Source organism: Coturnix japonica, unplaced genomic scaffold (assembly GCF_054131305.1).
Source record: "Coturnix japonica strain WE unplaced genomic scaffold, WE-NBRP24 Scf223, whole genome shotgun sequence".
NCBI classification, from domain to species: Eukaryota; Metazoa; Chordata; class Aves; order Galliformes; family Phasianidae; genus Coturnix; species Coturnix japonica.
The window spans coordinates 1-26,446 of NW_028189126.1; the positions used below are offsets into that span (position 1 = coordinate 1).

General features: G+C 58.9%; 2 protein-coding genes across 2 annotated transcripts; one reads left to right on the forward strand and one right to left on the reverse strand.

Moving 5' to 3' along the window:
• Positions 1-763: 763 nt before the first annotated feature.
• On the forward strand, positions 764-6,932 carry LOC146750964 (metaxin-1-like; the record flags this gene model as incomplete). Its single annotated transcript, XM_085535907.1, is given in 5 exon segments — positions 764-823; positions 825-841; positions 3,582-3,718; positions 3,721-3,735; positions 6,667-6,932. Coding segments are annotated over 5 exon segments (495 nt in total), but the record flags the coding sequence as incomplete, so codon positions are not given.
• A 3,283-nt stretch (positions 6,933-10,215) lies between these two features.
• On the reverse strand, positions 10,216-26,056 carry GBA1 (glucosylceramidase beta 1). Its single transcript, XM_085535906.1, has 11 exons — positions 25,951-26,056; positions 23,447-23,524; positions 19,794-19,985; positions 17,936-18,082; positions 16,981-17,114; positions 15,693-15,865; positions 14,938-15,175; positions 13,035-13,259; positions 12,733-12,896; positions 11,502-11,627; positions 10,216-10,471 (listed from the first exon to the last, which is right to left on the reverse strand). The coding sequence occupies exons 2-11, from the start codon at positions 23,517-23,519 to the stop codon at positions 10,363-10,365; spliced, it is 1,581 nt and encodes a 526-aa protein (XP_085392032.1). The 5' UTR covers positions 23,520-23,524; positions 25,951-26,056; the 3' UTR covers positions 10,216-10,362.
• Positions 26,057-26,446: the final 390 nt, after the last annotated feature.

Sequence of the window (26,446 nt, forward strand, 5' to 3'; positions counted from 1 at the left end):
TGGTAAAAGGGGGGCAGAAATGGGGGGGCACATATGGGGGCAGTGCTATAGGGGTGGGGAAGAGGGGGCATATGGGGGGGGCAGTGCTATGGGGGGGTATGTGGGGGGGGCAGTAATGGGGGGTAAAGGGGGGGCACATGGGGGGGCATTACTATGGGGGGGGTAAAGGGGGGGCAGTACTATGGGGGGGGCAGTAATGGGGGGGCACATCGGGAGGGGGGAAGGGGGGAATTCTATAGGGGGGGCACATGGGGGGGCAGTACTATGGGGGGGGGAACATGGGGGGGGCAGTGCTATGGGGGTGGGGGAAGAGGGGGCATATGGGGGGGGCAGTACTATGGGGTGGCACGTGGGAGGGGGGGCAGTAATGGGGGGTAAAAGGGGGGGCATATGGGGGGGCAGTACTATGGGGGGCCACAAGGGGGGGGGCAGTAATATGGGGAGGGGGGAAGGGGGGCAGTACTAGGGGGGGGGGAAGATGGGGCAAATGGGGGGGGGAGGGGGGGGCAGTGCTAAGGGGGGGGGCACATGGGGTGGTAGTACTACGGGGGGGGCACATGGGGGGGGCAGTGCTATGGGGGGGCAGTACTATGGGGTGGGGGGGGCAGTACTATGGATGCGGGGCACAGTGCTAATACGGGTGGGTAAATAAATAAAGGGGGTAAATAGGGTGGGGGGGTTACATAGGGTGGGGGGGGCAGTGCTATGGGGGGGGGGGGTGAATGTGGGACCCCAATGTGCCCCCCCCATGTCCCCCCCCCAGCTGTACCGCGAAGCCTGTGAGTGTCTGACCCTGCTGTCACAGCGCCTGGGGACACAGCGGTTTCTTCTTTGGGGACTCGTGAGTATGGGGGGGTATGGGGGGGTTATGGGGTCAGTGGGGTTATGGGGGGCTGTGGGGGCTATAGGGGTTATGGGGTTATAGGGGCTATGGGGACTAAGGGGGGCTGTGGGGACTATGGGGTTATAGGAGTCATGGGGCTTATAGGGGGGCTGTGGGGGGTATAGGGGGGCTATGGGGTTATGGGGGGCTGTGGGGGCTATGAGGGTTATGGGGTTATGGGGCTATGGGGACTAAGGGGGGCTGTGGGGTTATGGGGTTATAGGAGTCATGGGGCTTATAGGGGGGCTGTGGGAGGGGGTATAGGGGACTATGGGGGGGGTTATGGGGTCAGTGGGGTTATGGGGGGCTATAGGGGTTATGGGGTTATAGGGGCTATGGGGACTAAGGGGGGGCTATGGGGTTATGGGGTTATAGGAGTCATGGGGCTTATATGGGGGCTGTGGGGGGGTATAGGGGGGCAATGGGGTTATGGGGGGCTGTGGGGGCTATGAGGGTTATGGGGTTATAGGGGCTATGGGGACTATGGGGTTATAGGAGTCATGGGGCTTATAGGAGGGCTGTGGGGGGTATAGGGGGCTACGGGCGGGGGTATGGGGTCAGTGGGGTTATGGGAGCTATGGGGTTATGGGGACTAAGGGGGGCTGTGGGGATTATGGGGTTATGGGGGCTATTGGGGCTGCAGGGGCTATGGGGGCTATGGGGTTATAGGAGTCATGGGCTTATAGGGGGGCTGTGGGGGGGTATAGGGGGGCAATGGGGGGTATGGGGTCAGTGGGGTTATGGGGGCTGTGGGGGCTATGAGGGTTATTGGGGGGCTATGGGGACTAAGGTGGGGCTATGGGGTTATGGGTGTTATAGGGGCTATGGGGTTATAGGAGTCATGGGGCTTATAGGGGGGCTGTGGGGGCTGTGGGGTCATAGGTGGGATATGGGGGTTACAGAGGGGATATGGGGGTTATAGGTGGGTTATAGGGGAATTATGGGGGTCATAGATGGGATATGGGGTTACAGAAAGGTTATAAGGGTTATAGAGGGGATATGGTGGTTATAGGCGTTATAGGTGGGATATGGAGGTTATAGGGATTATAGAGGGGCTATGGGGGTTATAGGTGGGATATGGGGTTATAGAGGGGTTATGGGGGTTATAGGTGGGTTATGGGGTTATAGGAAGGTTATAGGAAGGTTATAGAGGGGATATGGTGGTTATAGGGGGGTTATAGGGGTGTTATGGTGGTTATAGGGGGGATATGATGGTTATAGGGGGGTTATAGAGGGGATATGGGGGTTATAGAGGAGGTAGGGGGATTATAGGGGTTGTAGGTGGGATATGGGGGCTATAGGGGGGTTATGGGGGTTATAGGTAGGATAAGGGGGTTATAGGAAGGTTATAGGGGGGATATGGTGGTTATAGGGGGGTTATAGGTGGGATATGGAGGTTATGGGGGTTATAGGGGGGGTTATAGGGGTGTTATGGTGGTTATAGGGGGGTTATAGGTGGGATATGGTGGTTATAGGGAGGTTATAGGGGGGTTATGGTGGTTATAGGGTTATAGAGGGGATATGGTGGTTATAGGGGGGCTATAGGGGGGTTATGATGGTTATAGGGTTATAGGGGTATTATGGTGGTTATAGGGTTATAGGGGATATAGTGGTTATAGGGGTGTTATGGTGGTTATAGGGGGGTTATAGGTGGGATATGGTGGTTATAGGGAGGTTATAGGGGGGTTATGGTGGTTATAGGGTTATAGGGGATATGGTGGTTATAGGGGGGCTATAGGGGGGTTATGATGGTTATAGGGTTATAGGGGTGTTATGGAGGTTATAGGGTTATAGGGGATATAGTGGTTATAGGGGTGTTATGGTGGTTATAGGTGGGTTATGGTGGTTATAGGATTATAGGGGTGTTATGGTGGTTATATGGTGGTTCTAGGGGTGGTTATGGTGGTTGTAGGGGTATAGGGGTGTTATGGTGGTTATAGGGGTGTTATGGTGGTTATAGGGTTATAGGGGATATAGTGGTTATAGGGGTGTTATGGTGATTATAGGGTGGTTATAGGTGGGTTATGGTGGTTATAGGGGTATTATGGTGGTTCTAGGTGGGTTATGGAGGTTATAGGGTTATAGGGGTGTTATGGTGGTTCTAGGGTTATAGGGTTATAGGTGATATAGTGGTTATAGGGGTGTTATGGTGGTTATAGGGGTGCTATAGAGGTTATAGGGTTATGGGGGGATATGGTGGTTATAGGGTTCTAGGGGTGTTATGGTGTTTATAGGGGGGTTATAGGTGGGATATGGTGGTTATAGGGAGGTTATAGGGGGTTATGGTGGTTATAGGGTTATAGGGGATATGGTGGTTCTAGGGGGGTTATGATGGTTATAGGGGGATTATAGGTGGGATTTGGTGGTTATAGGGGGGTTATGATGGTTATAGGGGGGTTATAGGGGTGTTATGGTGGTTATTGGGTTCTAGGGGTGTTATGTTGGTTATAGGGTTATAGGAGTGTTATGGTGGTTATAGGGGGGTTATGGTGGTTATAGGGTGGTTCTAGGGGTGTTATGGTGGTTATCGGGGTGCTATGGAGGTTATAGGGTTATAGGGGTGTTATGGAGGTTATAGGGGTGTTATGGTGGTTATAGGTGGGTTATGGTGGTTATAGGGGTATTATGGTGGTTCTAGGTGTGCTATGTAGGTTACAGGGTTCTATAGGTTATGGGCTCAGTGCTCCGTGTCCCTCAGCCCCGCTGCCCTGGACGCGGTGCTGTTCAGCCGGTTGGCGCCGCTGCTGAAGGCGGAGCTGCCCAACGGGAAACTGCAGCAGCACCTGCGGGCACTGAGGAACCTGTGCGAGCTGTGCGCCACCATCCAGAGCCTCTACTTCCATGGGACAGCGGTCAGAACCGGGCGGAACCGGGGCGGAACCGGGACAGAACCGGGACGGGACCAGGGCAGAACCAGGGCAGAACCGGGACAGAACCGGGACGGGACCAGGGCAGAACCAGGGCAGAACCGGGACAGAACCGGGACGGGACCAGGGCAGAACCAGGGCAGAACCGGGACAGAACCGGGACGGGACCAGGGCAGAACCAGGGCAGAACCGGGGCGGGATGGGGGCAGAACCGGGGCAGAACCGGGGCGGGATGGGGGCAGAACCGGGACAGAACCGGAACCGGGGCGGGATGGGGGCAGAACCGGGACGGAACCGGGGCAGAACCGGGGCAGGATGGGGGCAGAACCGGGGCGGAACCAGGACAGAACCGGGGCGGGATGGGGGCAGAACTGGGACAGAACCAGAACCGGGGCAGAACCAGAACCGGGGCAGAACCAGGACAGAACCGGGACAGAACCGGAACCGGGGCAGAACCGGGGCAGGATGGGGGCAGAACGGGGGCAGAACTGGGGCAGAACCGGGCCAGAACCGGGACAGAACCGGGGCAGAACCGGGGCAGAACCAGAACCGGGCAGAACCGGGACAGAACCGGAACCGGGGCAGAACCAGGGCAGAACCGGAACCGGGGCAGAACCAGAACCGGGGCAGAACCGGGGCAGAACCAGAACCGGGGCAGAACTGGGGCAGAACTGGGGCAGAACTGGGGCAGAACCAGGGCAGAACCAGAACCGGGGCAGAACCGGGGCAGAACCGGAACCGGGGCAGAACCGGGGCAGAACCGGGGCAGAACCGGGGCAGAACCAGAACCGGGGCAGAACCAGGCTGGGATGGGGGGTGGTGTCACTGTGGGGCTGGGGGGCTCCTATGTGGGGTGTCATCGGGGGTCTGGGGTGTCCCTGTGGGTTTGGGATGCTCCTATGTGGGTCTGGGGGGCTCCATTGTCCCCCTATAGGTGACCCTCCCCCCCATTGATTCCTCCCATTGTCCCCCTATAAGTGACCCCACCCATTGACCCTCCTATAGGTCCTATAGGTGACCCTCCCCCCCCATTATCCCCCTATAGGTGACCCCCCCACCTATTGACCCTCCTATAGGTCCTATAGGTGACCTTCCCATCATCCCCCCCCCCATTGATCCCCCTATGGTTCCTATAAGTGACCCCCTCCCCATTGATCCCCACCATTATCCCCTACAGGTGACCCCCCCCCATTGATCCTCCTATAGCTGATCCCCATAACCCCCACATTGACCCCCCCCATTACTCCCTATAGTGACCCCCCCCATTACATTACCCCCTATAGGTGACCCCCCCATTAACACCCCCCCATTGATCCCCCTATAGTGATCCCCCCCCATTATCCCCTACAGTTGACCCTCCCCCATTGATATCCCTATAGGTGACCTCCACATTAGTCCCCCCCATTATCCCCCTATAGGTGACCCCCCCACACTGACCACCCTCCCCATAGGTGACCCCCTTACTCATCCCCCCCATAGATGCCCCTATAGGTCCTATAGCTGATCCCCCCCCCATTATCCCCTACAAGTGACCCCTCCCATTACCCCCTATAGCTGAACCCCCCCCCATTACCCCCTATAGCTGAACCCCCCCCATTATCCCCTATAGTGACCCCCCCCCAATGACCCCTTATAGCTGACCCCCCATTGACCCCCCTCCATTACCCCATACAGCTGACCCCCCCCCATGACCCCCTATAGCTGACCCTCCCATTGATCTCACCCCATTGATCCCCCATTGACCCCCCCCTCCCATTACCCCCTATAGCTGACCCCCCCCATTGATCCCTCTATAGGTGACTCCCCCATTGACCACCCCCCCCCATTACCCCCTATATGTGACCCCCCCCCCATTATCCCTATTGACCCCCCCACCACCCATTCCCCCCTCCAGGTGACCCCCCCACCATCACCTCCCGCCCCCCATAGATCCCCCTATAGGTCCTATAGCTGACACCCCCCCCCATAGATCCCCCTATAGGTCCTATAGCTGACACCCCCCCCCCATAGATCCCCTATAGGTCCTATAGCTGACACCCCCCCCCATAGATCCCCCTATAGGTCCTATAGCTGACCCCCCCCCCCATTGATCCCCCTCCAGGTGACCCCCCCACCATCACCTCCCGCCCCCCATAGATCCCCCTATAGGTCCTATAGCTGACACCCCCCCCCCATAGATCACCCTATAGGTCCTATAGCTGACACCCCCCCCTCATAGATCCCCCTATAGGTCCTATAGCTGCCCCCCCCCATAGATCCCCCTATAGGTCCTATAGCTGACCCCCCCCCCCATTATCCCCTATTGACCCCCCCCATTCCCCCTCCAGGTGACCCCCCCACCATCACCTCCCGCCCCCCATAGATCCCCCTATAGGTCCTATAGCTGACCCCCCCCATTAATCCCCCTATAGGTCCTATAGCTGCCCCCCCCATAGATCCCCCTATAGGTCCTATAGCTGCCCCCCCCATAGATCCCCCTATAGGTCCTATAGCTGCCCCCCCCATAGATCCCCCTATAGGTCCTATAGCTGCCCCCCCCATAGATCCCCCTATAGGTCCTATAGCTGACACCCCCCCCCCATAGATTCCCCTATAGGTCCTATAGCTGACACCCCCCCCCCCATAGATCCCCCTATAGGTCCTATAGCTGACACCCCCCCCCATAGATTCCCCTATAGGTCCTATAGCTGACACCCCCCCCCCATAGATCCCCCTATAGGTCCTATAGCTGACACCCCCCCCCCATAGATCCCCCCATAGGTCCTATAGCTGACACCCCCCCCCATAGATTCCCCTATAGGTCCTATAGCTGACGCCCCCCCATTATCCCCTATTGACCCCCCCCCATTCCCCCCTCCAGGTGACCCCCCCCCATTATCCCCTATTGACCCCCCCCATTATCCATTCCCCCTCCAGGTGACCCCCCCACCGTCACCCGCCCCCCTGCCCCAGACGTGGACGTGGACGACGACCCCCACCGTCGTCGCTCTCAGCTGCTGTGGGCGCTGCTGGCGCTGGGCGCCATGTTGGGCTACGGGCTGCTCAGCGGGATCGTGGCCGTGGGGGGGGGGCAGGGGGGCGGCAGGGGGGGAGGGGGGGGGAGGGGGAGGAGGAGGAGGAGGAGGAGTGAGGGGGGGGGGGGGGAAGGAGGAAGGATGGGACTGAGGGGCAATAAAGGATGAGATGGGCAGAAATAGCAGCAGTGCTCCCAGTGACAATAGGGATGTGCCCAGTAACCCCAGTGCTGCCCCCAGTAACCCCAATGCTGTTCCCAGTAACACCAGTAACAACAGGGATGCTCCCAGTGCTCCCAGTAACCCCAATGTTAATCCCAGTAACACCAGTAACCCCAGTGCTGCTCCCAGTAACACCAGTAACAACAGGGATGCTCCCAGTAACCCCAATGTTAATCCCAGTAACACCAGTAACCCCAGTGCTGCTCCTGGTAACCCCAGTAACCCCAATGGTGCTCCCAGTAACCCCAGTGCTGGTCCCAGTAACCCCAGTGCTGCTCCCACTGATGCTCCCAGTAACACCATTAACCCCAGTGCTGCCCCCATTGCTGCACCCAGTGCTCCCAGTAACCCCAGTGCTGCTCCCAGTAACCCTAATAGTGCTCCCACTGCTCCCAGTAACACCAGTAACAACAGGGATGCTCCCAGTGCTGCTCCCAGTGCTCCCAGTAACCCAAGTGATGCTCCCAGTAACCCCAGTGCTGTTCCCACTAGTCACAATAACCCCAGTGCTGCTCCTAATGCTGTTCCCAGTAACCCCATAACAGCAGTGGTGCTCCCAGTAACCCCAGTGCCCAACACCAGTAACCCCAGTGCTCCCAGTAACCCCAGTGCTCCCATTGCTGCTCCCAGTAACCCCAGTTACCCCGGTGATGCTCCCAGTGCTCCCAGTAGCTGCAGTGCTGTTCCCAGTGTCCCCAGTAACCCCAGTGCTCCCAGTCCTGCTCCCAGTAACACCAGTGCTGCTCCCAGTAACCCTAATGCTGCTCCCAGTTCTCCCAATAACCCCAGTACCCTTCCCAGTGCTCCCAGTAACACCAATGATGTTAATCCCAGTGCAGCTCCCAGTAACCCCAATGCTGCTCCCAGTAACCCCAGTGATGCTCCCAGTGCTCCCAGTAACCCCAACATTAATCCCAGTGCTCCCATTAACCCCAATGTTAATCCCAGTGCTCCCATTAACCCTAGTGCTGCTCCCAGTGCTCCCATTAACATCAGTGTTAATCCCATTAACCCCAGTGCTCCCAGTGCTGCTCCCAATAACCCCACTGCTCCCATTGCCCCCGTTAACCCAATTGCCCCCATGACCCCATTGCTCCCATTGCCCCCATTAACCCAATTGCCCCCATGACCCCATTGCTCCCATTGCCCCCATTAACCCAATTGCCCCCATAACCCCATTGCTCCCATTGCCCCCATTGTTCCCATTATCCCCATAGCCCCCATTGCTTCCCATTGCTCCCATTGACCCCCATTGCCCCCCCCCCGCGCTGTGCCCTCCCTCCGGCTGCTCCCACTGGGGGGGATGAGTCAACGCCCCCCCCCCCCACTGCCCCCCCCCCCCCAACATGGCGTCACCCGGATGGAATGAGGGAGGAGAAGGGAACGGCACCGGGAGGGCGGGACCCCATAGACCCCATAAAGCCCATTAACCCCATAAACCAACCCCATAAAGCTCATAAACCCCATCAAGCCCATAAACCCCATAGAGCCCATAAACCAACCCATAAAGCCCATAAAAACCCCACAAACCCCATAAAAAGCCCATAGCAGGGGTGGGACCCCATAAAGCCCATAAACCAACCCCATAAAGCCCATAGAGCCCATTAACCCCATAGCAGGGGCGTGACCTCAGCCCCATAACAGGGGTGGGACCCTATAAACCCTATAGTGAGGACATGACACCAACCCCATAGCAGGGACAGGACCCCAACCCTATAGTGAGGATGGGACCCCAACCCCATAGCAGGGATAGGACCTCAGCCCCATAGCAGGGACCCCAACCCCATAGCAGGGATAGGACCTCAGCCCCATAGCAGGGACCCCAACCCCATAGCAAAGGTTTGACCCCAACCCCATAGCAGGGATGGGGCTCTAATCCCATAACATGGGTGTGACCTCAGCTCCATAGTGAGGATGGGACCCCAACCCCATAGCGTGGGTATAACCTCAGCCCCATAGTGATGGTTTGACCCCAATCCCATAGTGAGGACATGATTCCAACCCCATAGCAAGTGTGGGACCCCATAAACCCCATAGCAGAGACAGGACCCCAACCCCATAACATGGGTATGACCTCAGCCCCATAGTGAGGGTTTGATCCCAACCCCATAGCAGGGATGGGACCCCAGCCCTATAGTGATGGTTTGACCCCAGCCATATAGTGAGGGTTTGATCCCAACCCCATAGCAGGGATGGGACCCTTTAAACCCTATAGTGAGGGTTTGACTCCGACCCCATAGCAGAGACAGCACCCCAACCCCATCCCATAGTGAGGCAGGGACCCCAACCCTATAGTGAGGGTTGATCCCAACCCCATAACATGGATGTGACCTCAGCCCCATAGAAGGAATGGGACCCCAACCCCATAACATGGGTGTGACCTCAGCCCTATTGCAGGGATGGGAAACCAACCCCATAGTGAGGATGGGACCCCAATCCCATAGCAGGGATGGGACCCCAGCCCCATAAGTGAGGGTTTGATCCCAACCCCATAGCAGGGATGGAACACCAACCCTATAGAAGGAATGGGACCCCAAAACCATAGCATGGGTGTGACCCTATAGTGAGGATGGGATCCCATAAACCCCATAGCATGAGTGTGACCTCAGCCCCATAGTGAGGATGGGACCCCAACCCCACCCCATAGTGAGGGTTTGATCCCAACCCCATAGCAGGGATGGGACCCCAACCCCATAGTGAGGATGGGACTCTAATCCGATAGCAGGGACGGGACCCCAGCCCTATAGTGAGGATAGGACCCCAAAGCAGGAATGGGACCCCAGCCCCATAGCATGGGTGTGACCTCAGCCCCATAGCAGGGATGAGACTCTCAATCCTATAGTGAGGGTTTGACCCCAACCCCATAGCAGGGACAGGACCTCAACCCTATAATAAGGGTTTGACTCCAACCCCATAGCAGGGACAGGACCTTAACCCTATAATAAGGGTTTGACTCCAACCCCATAGCAGGGATGGGACCCCAATCCCAAAGCAGGGATGGAACCCCAGCCCTATAGTGAGGATGGGACCCCAACCCTATAGTGAGGATGGGACCCCAATCCCAAAGCAGGGATGGAACCCCAGCCCTATAGTGAGGATGGGACCCCAACCCTATAGCAGGGATGGGACTCCAGCCCCCCCATAGGGACCCCCCATCCCTGAGTTCCCCCCAAATCCCCCCACCCCATTAGGGCCGTTTTTTGGGGGGGCTCATTGAGGCGACATGATCCAAAACAAAACCCCATTCTTTAATGAAAACCCCATAGAAATCAACACGGGGGGAGGGGGGGGGGGGGGGACCTTGGATCAACCGGACCCCATTGGGGTGGCACAAGGGGGGGGGTCCGTCCCCAAAAGCCCCCCCGGGGGGTCACGGCTACACCCGGTGCTGCCATAGGAACGTCTGTATGGAGTCGGGGGGGGCGACGTCCTCAATGACCCCAACGGTGGGGTCGGAAATCCCAAATGAGACCGGAGAGGGGGATCTATGGGGGGGAGAGGTCAGAGGGGGGGTGGGGGGCTGCAGGGTACGGCTGTGGGGTCGGGGGGGGCAGACTATGGGGTCAGGATGGGAATCAAACTATGGGGTGGGGATGGGGGTCAGACTATGGGGTCAGGATGAGGGTCAGACTATGGGGTCAGGATGGGGATCAAACTATGGGGTCAGGATGGGGATCAAACTATGGGGTCAGGATGGGGGTCAGACTATGGGGTCGGGGCTATAGGGTCGGACTGCAGGGTAGGGCTGAGGGGTCGGGATGGGGGGCAGGGCTGTGGGTCGGGGCTGTGGAGCCAGATTATGGGGTCAGGGTGGGGGTCAGTCAGACTATGGGGTCAGAATAGGGGATAGGGACTGTAGGGTCAGGCTGCAGGGTAGGGCTGAGGGGTCGGGATGGGGGTTGAGATGGGAGGCAGAGTGCAGGGCAGGGATGTGGGGCCGGGTTTGGGGCCGGGGGGCAGATTGTGGGGTAGGGCTACGGGGCTGGGATGGGGGTCGGGGTTGTGGGGTCGGGATGGGGGGGGTAGGGCTGCAGGGTCGGGATCGGGCTATGGGGCCGGACCGAGGGTCGGGCTACGGGGCGGAGCTGGGGGTCGCGATATGGGGCGGGTTTGGGGGTCGGGCTGTGGGGCTGGGATGGGGGGTCGGGCTGTGGGTCGCGATGTGGGGCGGGTTTGGGGTCGGGCTGTGGGGCTGGGATGGGGGGGTGGGGCTGTGGGTCGCGATGCGGGGCGGGTTTGGGGGTCGGGCTGTGGGGCTGGGATGGGGGGTCGGGCTGTGGGTCGCGATGTGGGGCGGGTTTGGGGTCGGGCTGTGGGGCTGGGATGGGGGGGTGGGGCTGTGGGTCGCGATGCGGGGCGGGTTTGGGGGTCGGGCTGTGGGGCTGGGATGGGGGGTCGGGCTGTGGGTCGCGATATGGGGCGGGTTGGGGGTCGGGCTGTGGGTCGCGATATGGGGCGGGTTGGGGGTCGGGCTGTGGGTCGCGATGTGGGGCGGGTTGGGGTGGTCGCACTGACCTGTTGAGCACCACGAGCACGGCCGCCCCGTCGGGCCGCAGGAACGCGGTGTGCTCCAACCCGCAGCGACGGCACCGACGGGAAACGCGCAGCCCGACGCGTTGGGAGCCCTCGGGGATGAACTTACTGCAATGGGGGGGGCACAAAGGGGGGGTTGTGGGGGGGGGTTATGGGGGGGGTCCCCCGCCCAGCACAGCGCTGGGACCCCCCAGAGCCGCCCGAGGGTGGGGGTCAGATCCACATTGAGCCCCCATTGCTCCTATGGCAGCCTGGGGTGTTACGGGGGGAGGGTCCTGGGGAGGGGTCTGTGAGACCCCATTGCTCCTATACTGCTCCTATGGGTGCAGCCTGGGGGTGCTATGGGGGGGTCCTGTGAGCTCCAATAGCAGCTTGGGTTGCTATTGGGAGGGGTCTGGGAGCCCCTATTGCTCCTATGGCAGCCTGGGGGGTTATGGGGGGGGGTCCTGGGAGCCCCCATTGCTCCTATAGAAGCTTGGGGGGGTCTGTGAGCCCCCCCATTGCTCCTATGGGTGCAGCCTGGGGTGCTATGGGGGGTCCTGTAAGCTCCTATAGCAGCCTGGTTTGCTATGGGGGGTTCTATGAGCCCCCATTGCTCCTATAGCAGCCTGGGGTGCCATGGGGGGGTTCTATGAGCTCCTATTGCTCCTATGGCACTTGAACCCCCCAACCCTCCCCTCTACCTTTCTTGACCCCCCCCAGCCCCCCCCTCTTCCCTGGGGTCGCCTGGGATGCTGGGGGGGGGGGGGTGGAATCTATGAACCCCCATTGCTTCTATAGGTGCAGCCTGGGGTGCTGTGGGAGGGGTCTTAGAGCTCCTATGGCAGCTTGGGGTGCTGTGGGGGGGTGTCTGGGAGCCCCCATGGCTCCTATAGCAGCCTGGTTTGCTATGGGGGGGGTTCTATGGGCCCCCATTGCTCCTATAGCAGCTTGGGGGGGTCTGTGAGCCCCATTGCTCCTGTAGGTGCAGCCTGGTTTGCTATGGGGGGGTTCTATGAGCCCCCATTGCTCCTATAGCAGCCTGGTTTGCTATGGGGGGGTTCTATGAGCCGCCATTGCTCCTATAGCAGCCTGGTTTGCTATGGGGGGGTTCTATGGGCCCCCATTGCTCCTATAGCAGCCTGGTTTGCTATGGGGGGGTTCTATGAGCCCCCATTGCTCCTATAGCAGCCTGGTTTGCTATGGGGGGGGTCCCGGGGGGTCTGTGACCCACCTGAAGTGCCCCATGTGGTAGAACATGGGCTGCTTGTAGAAGACGCCCTGGCTGCTGTCGACGATGACGGGGCTGTCCACGTAGTTCTTGCTCCAGTTGGGCCCCCCCTCCAGGTCCAGCGCCAGGTTCCAGTCGGTCCAACCCGTCACGTAGTTATTCAGGTCCTATTTGAGGGGGGGGGGGTCCCTTTAATGAGGTCCCATAGGATGATAACCCAACCCCCCCCTCCAGGCTGGGGGGGGATGTTTAATGAGGTCCCATAGATGATAGGACAGACCCCCCCCCCCAAAGCTGAGCCCCACCGTTAAGATGCTGTGGCTGTATTTGCTGCCCCTCTCCCAGCCCCCCAGGACCACCCTGGGCTCCCAGAAATAGGATCCAGTGGAGGCTTCGGTGGAGAGGAGGAAATGGTTGGGGAAGAGATGGTGGGTGATGGACAACGTCAGGTCGATGGGGGCCAGGAAATCCAGGTACCAATGGATCCCGATGCCGTCGATGTAACTGGCGGCCACGGGGTCTTTGAGGACCTGGGGGGGGGGGAGAAAAACATGGCTGACCCTGCAGACCCCCACCCAAATATACACAGAGATTCCATGGGGGGGTTAATGGAAGGTCTGGAGGTGGTGGGTTAATGGTTGGGGTTAAAGAGCACAGAATGGGGGGGGAAGGATGGGAGATTGGAGATGGGGAAATGTGGGGTGGGTTGGAAAGGTCCTGAAAGGTCATAGAACTGTGGGGTGGGGTTGGAAGGATCCTTAAAGGTCATGGGATGGTTGGGTTGGAAGGGTCCTTAAAGCTCACAGCCATGGGATGGGTTGGAAGGGTCCTTAAAAGTCATGGGGCCATGGGATGAATGGGTTGGAAGGGTCCTTAAAGGGCATAGAACTATGGGGTGGGGTTGGAAAGGTCCTTAAAGGTCATGGGATGGTTGGGTTGGAAGGGTCCTTAAAGATCACAGCCATGGAATGGGTTGGAAGGGTCCTTAAAGGTCATAGAACTGTGGGGTGGGGTTGGAAGGGTCCTTAAAGGTCATGGGATGGTTGGGTTGGAAGGGTCCTTAAAGCTCACAGCCATGGGATGGGTTGGAAGGGTCCTTAAAAGTCATGGGGCCATGGGATGAATGGGTTGGAAGGGTCCTTAAAGGTCATAGAACTATGGGGTGGGGTTGGAAAGGTCCTTAAAGGTCATGGGATGGTTGGGTTGGAAAGGACCTTGGAGTCTGTAGGACCATGGAGTGGGTTGGAAGGGTCCTGAAAGGCCATAGAACTGTGGGGTGGGGTTGGAAAGGTCCTTAAAGAGCATGGGGTGGTTGGGTTGGAAGGGTCCTTAAAGGGCATAGAACTGTGGGGTGGGTTGGAAGGGTCCTTAAAGGTCATGGGGCCATGAGATGGTTGGGTTGGAAAGGACCTTGGAGTCTGTAGGACCATGGGATGGGTTGGAAGGGTCCTTAAAGGGCATAGAAGCACGGGATGGTTGGGTTCAAGGATCCTTAAAGGCCATAGAACCATGGGACAAATTGGAAGGGTCCTTAAAGCTCACAGAGCCATGGGGTGGGGTGGATGGGTCCTAAAAGGTCATAGGACTGTGAGATGGTTGGATTGGAAGGGACCTTGGAGACTGTAGGACCACGGGATGGGTTGGAAGGGTCCTGTAAGGCCATAGAACCATGGGATGGTTGGGTTGGAAGGGTCCTTAAAGCTCACAGAGCCATGGGATGGGTTGGAAGGGGTCCTTAAAAGTCATAGGACCATGGGCTGGGTTGGAAGGGTCCTTAAAGATCACAGCCATGGGATGGATTGGAAGGGTCCTTAAAGCTCACAGAGACACAGGCTGGGTTGGAAGGGTCCTTAAAGCTCATGGTATGGATTGGAAGGGTCCTTAAAGCTCACAGAGCTATGGGATGGGTTGGAAGGGTCCTTAAAGCTCATGGGATGGATTGGAAGGGTCCTTAAAGCTCACAGAGACACAGGCTGGGTTGGAAGGGTCCTTAAAGCTCATGAAGCCATGGATGGGTTGGAAGGGTCCTTAAAGCTCATGGGATGGATTGGAAGGGTCCTTAAAGCTCATGGTATGGATTGGAAGGGCCCTATTTGTGGCCATAGAACCACGTCCCATCAGCCCACAGCCAAAACTGGCCTCCACCTCATTGATCAGAGGAACCAAAGGCCGCTCCCAGCCCCCCATAAACAGCCCCACAGTTCTCACCACTTGAGCCCAGTAGGGCAACATCACCCTCTGGTCATCCAGGATGATGAGCTGCACGTTGCTGTGGGAGCTGTTGGCCAACGCCGGGCCCAGGTCCCGAGCGATGAAATCCCGCTGGTGCTCGGGGGAGAATCCCAGGCACTGGAAGGGGTAGAAGACGATCTCCCCGGCTGTGGGTTCATTGCCTGCAGTCACTGCCCAGAAGGTCAGGTTGTGTTTGGCGTATTCATCCAAGAACCTGGGCATGGAGAGGAACCAGCCGGGTCAGAACCAGCCGGGTCAGAACCAGCCGGGTCAGAACCAACTGGGCTCCTCGTACCCTCCACCCTGAGCTCTGGCCTTAATGGTTCTGGGAGTGGGTACAGTGGGGTTGGGTCAATGGTTGGACTCAATGGGCTTAGAGGTCTTCGCCACAGCCTCAAAGGTTCTATGGGTGAGCATGGTGGGATGGGGTGGGGTTGGGGGTCTTTGGGATGGGATGGGGGACTTTGGGATGGGATTAGGGTCTTTGAGATGAGGTTGGGGGTCTTTGGGATGGGGTGGAACAGGGGCCTTTGGGATGGGATGGGGTTGGGGGTCTTTGGGATGGGGGTCTTCGGGATGGGATGGATTGGAGGTCTTTGGGATGGGATGGAATTGGGGGTCTTTGGGATGGGATGGAGTTGGGATTGGATGGATTGGAGGTCTTTGGGATGGAGTTGGGGGTCTTTGGGATGGAGTTGGGGGTCTTTGGGATGGGATGGACTGGAGCTCACCGGATGAAATAGTTGGCCCACGTCGTGTGATATTTATCCCCTGGGGTCCCTTTTAACGTCCCCCTCCCCGTCATGGCGCCGTTGGTCTTCATCCACACCGGGGACGTCCATGGGCTGGCGTAGAGCGACAGCGGCCGCGCGGCCACAGCCTGAGCCGCCTTTAGGATGGGGATCTGGGGGCAGATGGGAGCAGGGTTGAGCCTCGGGATCCACAGGGACCCCCAACCCCCCCCACCCCATTGCATCCCCCCCCATGGTTCTTCTGATCAAAGAGGTGGAGGCCAACTTTGGCTGTGGGCTGATGGGACGTGGTTCTATGGCCACAAGTAGCGCCCTTCCAACCCATCCCATGAGCTTTAAGGACCCTTCCAACCCATCCCATGGCTGTGATCTTTAAGGACCCTTCCAACCCAGCCCATGGTCCTATGACTTTTAAGGACCCCTTCCAACCCATCCCATGGCTCTGTGAGCTTTAAGGACCCTTCCAACCCAACCATCCCATTGTTCTATGGCCTTTCAGGACCCTTCCAACCCATCCCATAGCTCTGTGAGCTTTAAGGACCCTTCCAACCCAACCATCCCATGGTTCTATGGCCTTTCAGGACCCTTCCAACCCATTCCATAGTCCTACAGTCTCCAAAGTCCCTTCCAATCCAACCATCTCACAGTCCTATGACCTTTCAGGACCCATCCACCCTACCCCATGGCTCTGTGATCTTTAAGGACCCTTCCAACCCATCCCAAGAACTTTCAGGACCCTTCCAACCCAGCCCATGTTCCTATAGTCCTTAAGAACCCTTGAACCCAACCATCCCATGGCTGTGTGAGCTTTAAGGACCCTTCCTACCCATCCCATGGCTGTGAGCTTTAAGGACCCTTCCAATCTGTCCCATGGTTCTATGGCCTTTAAGGACCCTTCCAACCCAACCATCCCATGCCTCTATGTCCATTAAGAACCCTTCCAACCCATCCCATGACCTTTCAGGACCCTTCCAACCCATCCCATCCCATGTTCCTATGGTCCTTAAGAACCCTTGAACCCAACCCATCCCATGGCTGTGATCTTCAAGGACCCTTCCAACCCAACCATCCCATGGTTCTATGGCCTTTAAGGACCCTTGAACCCAACCATCCCATAGCTCTGCGATCTTCAAGGACCCTTCCAACCCATCCCATGGCTCTGTGACCTTCAAGGACCCTTCCAACCCAACCATCCCATGGTCCTATGACCTTTAAGGACCCTTCCAACCCATCCCATGGCTCTGTGACCTTCAAGGACCCTCCCAACCTTCATCCCGGTGTCCTCCTCGGTCAGGTTGAAGTGCTCCAGCTGGAAGTCTCCCTCCGTGTCGGCGTAGGTGTAGAGTCGCACCGAGAAGTCGGTGCTGGCCATGGGGACGCGCACCAGGTTGTACTCAATGCCTGCAAATGGGGGTGGGGGGTCGTGGGGGGCACCCAAGGGTGCAGCCCAACCCAGAGTGCTGGTGGACCCATAGGAGAGAGAACCCACCTGCCCCATAGCTGCCCCATAGATCTTTGGGTATGGTGGGGTGGAGAGCTTTGGGTCTGGTGGGGATGGGGTGGGGTTGGGGTCTTTGGGTGTTGTGGGATGGATTTGGGGTTGGGGGGTCATTGGGTGTGATGGGTTTGGGGTTGGGGATATAGGGCACAGCGGGGATGGATTTGGGGTCTTTGGGCATTGCAGGGATGGGTTGTAGGATCTTTGGGCACAGTGGGGATGGGTTTGGGGTTGGGGATATTGGGGATATCCCATTGCAGGGATGGGGTTGGGATCTTTGGGCACAGTGGGGATGGGTTTGAGGTTGGGATCATTGGCATTGCAGGGATGGGATTGGGGCTGGGATCTTTGGGCACGGTGGGGATGGATTTGGGGTTGTAGGGTCTTTGTGCACTTTGGGGATGGATTTGGGGTTGTAGGATCTTTGGGCACAGTGGGGATGGATTTGGGGTTGGGGATATAGAGCACTTTGGGGATGGATTTGGGGTTGTAGGGTCTTTGTGCACTTTGGGGATGGATTTGGGGTTGTAGGGTCTTTGGGTATTGTGGGATGTATTTGGGGTTGTAGGATCTTTGTGCACTTTGGGGATGGATTTGGGGTTGTAGGATCTTTGGGTATTGTGGGATGTGTTTGAGGTTGTAGGATCTTTGTGCACTTTGGGGATGGATTTGGGGTTGTAGGGTCTTTTGTGCACTTTGGGGATGGTCACCTGCCCAGACCCACCTTCATCAGAGAAGTAGGAGCGGATCAGGTGCGTCTGCGCCTCCTGGGGCAGCGACAGGATGTTGATGGCGGCCGAGTCGGTGACGGAGCCCCCGAAGCCCTTCACCTTCTGGTAGCGCTGAGTGGGGTCCAGCGTCAGGTGGAGATCTGCAGGAAGGGCTGCGCTGTCCACGGGGTGTGGGGACACACGGAGATGTGGATTGTGGGGTCACGGGGGGGGCTGGGGTCTTTTCTGGCCTTAATGGTTCCGGGAGTGGGTACAGTGGGGTTGGGTCAATGGTTGGACTCAATGGGCTTAGAGGTCTTGGCCAGCCTCAGTGGTTCTATGGGTGGGCATGGTGGGATGGGGTGGGGTTGGGGGTCTTTGGGATGGGATGGATTGGAGGTCTTTGGGATGGGGGTCTTTGGGATGGGGTTGGGGGTCTTTGGGATGGGGTGGGGATCTTTGGGATGGGGTGGGGTTGGAGGCCTTTGGGATGGGGTTTTTGGGATGGGGTTGGGGTTTTTTGGGGTGGGATAGGAGTCTTAGGGATGGGATAGGAGGTCTTTGGGATGGGGTTGGGATGGGGGTCTTTGGAATGGCATGGGGTTGGAGGCCTTTGGGATGGGATGGATTGGGGGTCTTTGGGATGAGATGGTGGTCTTTGGGATGGGGTTGGGGATCTTTGGGATGGGATGGGGTTGGAGGCCTTTGGGATGGGGGTCTTTGGGATGGGGTTGGGGGTTTTTGGGGTGGGATGGGGGTCTTTGGGATGGGATGAGGTTGGAGGTCTTTGGGATGGGGGTCTTTGGGATGGGGTGGGGATCTTTGGGATGGGATGGGGGTCTTTGGGACGGGATGAGGTTGGAGGTCTTTGGGATGGGGGTCTTTGGGATGGGGGTGGGGGTTTTTGGGGTGGGATGGGATGGGGTTGGAAGCCTTTGGGATGGGATGGGGTTGGGGGTTTTTGGGGTGGCATGGGGTTGGAGGTCTTTGGGATGGGATGGGGTTGGGATGGAGGTCTTTGGGATGGGAGACTTTGGGATCGGGTTAAAGGTCTTTGGGGTGGGATTGGGATGGGGTTGGGGGTTTTTGGGATGGAATGGGATTGGAGTTCTTAGGGATGGGATGGGGTTGGGATGGGGTCTTCGGGATGGGGGTCTTTGGAATGTGATGGGGTTGGAGGCCTTTGGGATGGGATGGATTGGGGGTCTTTGGGATGAGATGGTGATCTTTGGGATGGGGTTGGGGATCTTTGGGGTGGGGTTGGAGGTGCTTGGGATGGGGTTGGAGGCCTTGGGGTGGGGTTGAGGATCTTGGGGATGGGTTGGGGGTCTTTGGGATGGGGTTAGGGATGGAGATCTATGGGATAGGATGGGGTTGGAGGTCTTTGGGATGGGATGGGATGGGATGGGATGGGATGGGATGGGATGGGATGGGATGGGATGGGATGGGATGGGATGGGATGGGATGGGGGCCTTTGGTATGAGTTTGGGCGTCTTTGGGATCAGGTTGGAGGTCATTAGGATGGGTTGGGGATCTTTGGGATGAGGTTAAAAGTCTTTGGGCTGTGACTGGGGCTCTTAGTGCAGGGTGGGACGAGCTGCTGTTTGTCCCGGAGCCGTTTCCCATCCTTGCTGTGTCCAACCGGCCCCATTGATGGTACCTGCACTGGGGGCGTTGCTCTGGAACCCCCCCTCACTGCGCTGCAGCCCAATAACCAACCCACCCCATACCCACCCCATAACCAACCCACCCCATAACCAACCCACCCCATAGCCAACCCACAACCAACCCACCCCATAACCAACCCACCCCAAACCCACCCCACAACCACCCCATAACCAACCCACCCCATACCCCCACACCCCCCCCCACCTGTGTGTGCTGCGTTGCTCTGGAACCCCCCCTCGCTGCGCTGCAGCCGCTTCCCAGCTTTGCTGCTCTCGTACTTGACGAACCTGCCCGGTGCCGGCAGCTGCAGCGGCTGCACGGTGTCGCAGTACGCAGCGCTGCACACACACACCACGGAGCCGTGACCGAAGTCCCGGGCGCTGCAGGGCCGTTCTCCTGCAATGGGAGGACACGGGGCAGCCCCCCACCCCGTATTAAACCCCCATGTATCCTACTATGCCCCATATACCCCCCATATATCCCTCTATGCCCCTATATACCCCCTATAACCCTTATACCCCCATATACCCCCATATACACTCCTATGCCCCCCATATACCCCCCATACATCCCTACACCCCCCATATACCCCTCCATACTGCCCATATACCCTTCTTTACCCCCCTATACCCCATATACCCCCCATATACCCTCCTATACTGCCCATATTCTTCCATGTATCCTACTATGCCTCCATATACCCCCATATATCCCTCTATGCCCCCATATACCCCCCATATATCCCTCTATGCCCCCATACACCCCCTATAACCCTTATACCCTCCCCGTACCCCCATATACCCCCCCATACTGCCCATATACCCCTCCTATACCCCCTTATATTCCCTTATATCCCGATACCCTCCTATAACCCTCCATATACCCCCCTATACAACCCTATACCCTCCATGTACACCCCCATACTGATATATACCCAATATACCCCCCTTATATCCCCCCATACCCCCTTATGTACCCCCATATACACTCCTATACCCCCATACTGCCCATATACCCTTCATTGCCCCCCCTGTACCCCTTTATACCCCCCATATACTCCCTATACTGCCCATATTCCCCCATGTATCTTACTTTGCCCCCATCTACCCCCATATATCCCTCTATGCCCCCATCTACCCCCATATATCCCTCTATGCCCCCATATACCCCCCATATATCCCTCTATGCCCCCATACACCCCCTATAACCCTTATACCCTCCCCATACCCCCATATACACTCCTATACCCCCATATACCCCCCCATCCTGCCCATATACCCTTCTTTACCCCCCTGTACCCCTTTATACCCCCATATACACCCCTATACTGCCCATATTGCCCCATATATCCTACTATGCCCCATATACCCCCAATATATCCCTCTATGCCCCCATATACCCACTAAAACCCTCTCTTATACCCTCCCTATACCCCCCACACCCCCATACACACTCCTATACCCCCCATACAACCCTATTCCCCCCCACATACCCCCCATAGTGCCCATATACCCCCTTGTACTCCTCTATATCCCCCTATACTACCCGTATATCCCTCCTATACCACCTTATATCCCCTCATACCCCCATATACAACCCTATACCCCCCATATACCCCCCATACTGCCCATATACCCCTTGTACTTCCCTATATCCCCCTATACTACCCATATACCCCTCCTATACCCCCTCATATCCCCTCATACCCCCATATACACTCCTATACCCCCATATACCCCCCCATCCTGCCCATACACCCTTCTTTACCCCCCTGTACCCCTTTATACCCCCATATACCCCCCTATACTGCCCATATTGCCCCATATATCCTGCTATGCCCCCATATACCTCCTAAAACCCTCTCTTATACCCTCCCTATAACCCCCACACCCCCATATATCCTCCTATAACCCCCATATACCCCCCATCCTGCCCATATACCCTTCTTTACCCCCCTGTACCCCTTTATACCCCCCATATACCCCCCCATACTGCCCATATACCCCCATATACCCCCCTATGCCCCCATATATCCCCTTTAACTCCCCCTATACCCCCCTTATACTCTCCCCCCATTCAAGCCCCCAACCCACCCCCTGTACCCCCTTTATACCCCCCATATACCCCCCTATACTGCCCATATTGCCCCATATCCCCCCCTATGCCCCCATATACTCCCTATAACCCTCCCTATACCCCCCTTATACTCCCCCCCACATTCAAGCCCCCAACCCACCCCCTGTATCCCTTTATACCCCCCTATACTGCCCATATCTCCCCATATAGCCCCCTATGCCCCCATATACCCCCTATAACTCCCCCTATACCCCCCTTATACTCCCCCACATTTAAAGCCCCCAACCCACCCCCTGTACCCCTTTATACCCCCCATATACCCCCCTATACTGCCCATATCCCCCCATATACCCCCCTATGCCCCCATATACTCCCTATTACCCTCCCTATACCCCCCTTATACTCCCCCCCCCATTCAAGCCCCCAACCCACCCCCTGTATCCCTTTATACCCCCCATACTGCCCATATCTCCCCATATACCCCCCTATGCCCCCATATACCCCCTATAACTCCCCCTATACCCCCCTTATACTCCCCCACATTTAAAGCCCCCAACCCACCCCCTGTACCCCTTTATACCCCCCATATACCCCCCATACTGCCCATATCCCCCCACATACCCCTATGCCCCCATATACCCCCTATAACTCCCCCTATACCCCCCTTATACTCCCCCACATTTAAAGCCCCCAACCCACCCCCTGTGCCCCTTTATACCCCCCATATACCCCCCTATACTGCCCATATTCCCCCATATGCCCCCATATACTCCCTATAACCCTCCCTATACTCCCTTTATACTCCCCCCCCATTCAAGCCCCCAACCCACCCCCTGTATCTCTTTATACCCCCCATACTGCCCATATCCCCCCATATACCCCCCTATGCCCCCATATACCCCCTATAACCCTCCCTATACCCCCCTTATATTCCCCCCCATTCAAGCCCCCAACCCACCCCCTGTACCCCTTTATACCCCCCATATACCCCCCTATACTGCCCATATCCCCCCATATACCCCCCTATGCCCCCATATACCCCCTATAACTCCCCCTATACCCCCCTTATACTCCCCCACATTTAAAGCCCCCAACCCACCCCCTGTACCCCTTTATACCCCCCATATACCCCCCTATACTGCCCATATCCCCCCATATACCCCCCTATGCCCCCATATACCCCCTACAACTCCCCCTATACCCCCCTTATACTCCCCCACATTTAAAGCCCCCAACCCACCCCCTGTACCCCTTTATACCCCCCATATACCCCCCTATACTGCCCATATCCCCCCATATGCCCCCATATACCCCCTATAACTCCCCCTATACCCCCCTTATACTCCCCCACATTTAAAGCCCCCAACCCACCCCCTGTACCCCTTTATACCCCCCATATACCCCCCTATACTGCCCATATCTCCCCCTATGCCCCCATATACCCCCTATAACCCTCCCTATACCCCCCTTATACTCCCCCCCATTCAAGTCCCCAACCCACCCCCTGTATCCCTTTATACCCCCCATACTGCCCATATCCCCCCATATACCCCCCTATGCCCCCATATACCCCCTATAACCCTCCCTATACCCCCCTTATACTCCCCCACATTTAAAGCCCCCAACCCATTCCCTGTACCCCTTTATACCCCCCATATACCCCCCTATACTGTCCATATACCCCCATATATACCCCCATATACCCCCTATAACCCTCCCTATACCCCCCTTATACTCCCCCCCCATTCAAGCCCCCAACCCCCCCCCCTCTGTCCGCTCACCTGCAGCCCATGGGGTGACCAGCAGCAGCAGCAGCAGCCGCCGACCCAACGCAGGGCTCATGGTGCAACGCATGGACGCTGTGAATAAGGGGGGGGGGGGGGTCACCAAGAGGCTCCTCTCAGCCCCCCCCCAGCCCCATAGAGGCGCTAAACCCGGCTCGGAACAGCCCCCGGTGTCACCCCCACCCCCGGGGACCCCCCCCATATGACGGGCACCCACGGGTGACGCTCACAGCCGCCCACATCGCGCCCGGCGGCTCCGTACGTTCCCATTCATTCATCCTTCCCCTCCCACTCGTTTGCAATGGGGCCTTCACCCCACACCCCACGGCCGCTGCGGGGCATCCACATGGCAGGGAATGGGGGGGGGGGGGGGGGAGATGGGGAGATGGGGGGGGCGAGATGGGGGGGGGAGATGGGGGGAGGGGGTTCTGGTTCTGCGTGTGACCCTGAAGCCCCGGCATGGATTGGGGGGGGGGAAGGAGGAGATCTAGGGGGAGATGAGGGGGATATAGGGGGGATGGTGGGTTAGATAGGGGGGGGGTGTGCTTGGGGGGGTGGAGACAAGGGGGGAGGGGGGAGATGGGGGTGATGAGGGGGGAGATGGGGGAGAGAGATGGGGAGGGGGTTCTGCGTGCGATCCCGAAGCCCCAGCATGGATCGGGGGGGGGGCGGTAGGGGGAGAGATAAAGGGGGAGGTGGGGGGGATATAGGGTGGAAAGTGGGGGGGAGATGAGGGGGGGAGATGGGGAGGGGGTTTCTGTGTGCGACCCCAAAGCCCCGGCAAGGACTGGGGTGGGGGGAGGGAAAGATGGGGGGGATATAGGGGGGGTGGTCGAGGAGGTGGGATGGGGGGGGGGGGAGGGGGGAGATAGGGGGTGTGTGCTCGGGGGAGGGAATGGTGGGGGAGGGTTGGGGGGAGATGAGGGGGGAGATGGGGTTAGGGGTGCAGCCCACCCCGGGGTGGTGACCAAAGAGCAGCGCCGGCGCTGAGAGCTCGCCCACGTTCCTCCTCCATTCAAACCCCCCCCCCCCCAAAACCAACCCCCGGACACCCCCCCCCGCCCCCCTCAGACCCCAACACCGGGTCAGGGGGCGGCACTTCGGGTCAGAACCACCTCGAGATGGGGAGTGGGTGTCAGTTCGGGTCAGAACCAACTCAGAACCCCCCGGGATGGGGAGCTGGACGGGGCTCCGCTGCGCCCACCGACCCCGCTCATCCCCCCCTTAGCCCCCCACACCCCACGCAACCCCGCTTATCCCCCCACCGCCCCCAACACCGGGTCAGGGGGCGGCACTTCGGGTCAGAACCGCCTCGAACCCCCCGGGATGGGGAGCAGGACGGGGTCCCGCTGTGCCCACCGACCCCGCTTATCCCCCATCGCCCCCCACCCCACCCGACCCCGCTTATCCCCCCCATAGCCCCCCGCCTCACCCCACCCGACCCCTCTTATCCCACCATCGCCCCCCACCACCCCCAACACCGGGTTAAGGGGTGTCAGTTCGGGTCAGAACCACCTCGAACCCCTCGGGATGGGGAGCTGGACGGGGCCCCGCTGCACCCACCGACCCCGCTCATCCCCCCACCGCCCCCAACACCGGGTTAAGGGGCGGCACTTCGGGTCAGAACCGCCTCGAACCCCCCGGGATGGGGAGCAGGACGGGGTCCCGCTGTGCCCACCGACCCCGCTCATCCCCCATCGCCCCCCAACCCTCCCGACCCCGCTTATCCCCCCCATCGCCCCCCGCCTCACCCCACCCGACCCCTCTTATCCCACCATCGCCCCCCACCGCCCCCAACACCGGGTCAAGGGGTGTCAGTTCGGGTCAGAACCACCTCAGAACCCCCCGGGATGGGGAGCAGGACGGGGCTCCACTGCGCCCACCGACCCCGCTCATCCCCCCATCGCCCCCCACCCCCCCCGACCCCTCTTATCCCCCATCACCCCCAACACCGGGTCAGGGGGCGGCACTTCGGGTCAGAACCACCTCGAACCCCTCGGGATGGGGAGCAGGACGGGGTCCCGCTGTGCCCACCGACCCCGCTTATCCCCCATCGCCCCCCACCCCACCCGACCCCGCTTATCCCCCCCATAGCCCCCCGCCTCACCCCACCCGACCTCTCTTATCCCCCATCGCCCCCCACCGCCCCCAACACCGGGTTAAGGGGTGTCAGTTCGGGTCAGAACCACCTCGAACCCCTCGGGATGGGGAGCAGGACGGGGTCCCGCTGTGCCCACCGACCCCGTTTATCCCCCATCGCCCCCCACCCCACCCGACCCCTCTTATCCCACATCACCCCCAACACCGGGTCAGGGGGCGGCAATTCGGGTCAGAACCACCTCGAGATGGGGAGTGGGTGTCAGTTCGGGTCAGAACCACCTCAGAACCCCTCGGGATGGGGAGCTGGACGGGGCCCCGCTGCGCCCACCGACCCCACTCATCCCCCCACCCCACCCGACCCCTCTTACCCCCCATCGCCCCCCGCCGCCCCCGGCTCTCACCGCCGCCGTGTCGCTGCCCGTGGCCGCGCTGTAGGTGCAGGGAGGTGGGAGGGAACGGGGACGGTTCCGGTCCAGCAGGAAAAGTGAGTCCCGGCACCGGCCCACGGCGATGGGAGCGTCGTGATGCTCAGGGAGGGGTTTGGTAACGACGGCACCGTGGGAACGGCCCACGAGCTGCGGGAGATGATGAGGGGGGGGACTGGATTGGGGATGGGGGGGGGATTGGGATGGGGAATAGAGGGGAGGGGGGATAGGGATGGGAAGGGGGATGGAGTGTTGAGGGGATGGGGATAAGGATGGGATGGGGAGGGGGATTGGGATGAGGATGGGATGGAGTATTGACGGGATTGGGATAGGGAAAGGGGTGGGGATGGAGTGTTGATGGGATGGGATATGGAAGGGGATGAGATAGGGGTGGGGATGGAATGGGGGGAAGGGGATGGGGGTGGAGTGGGGATGGGATGGGGAGGGGGATTGGGATGGGATATGATATGGG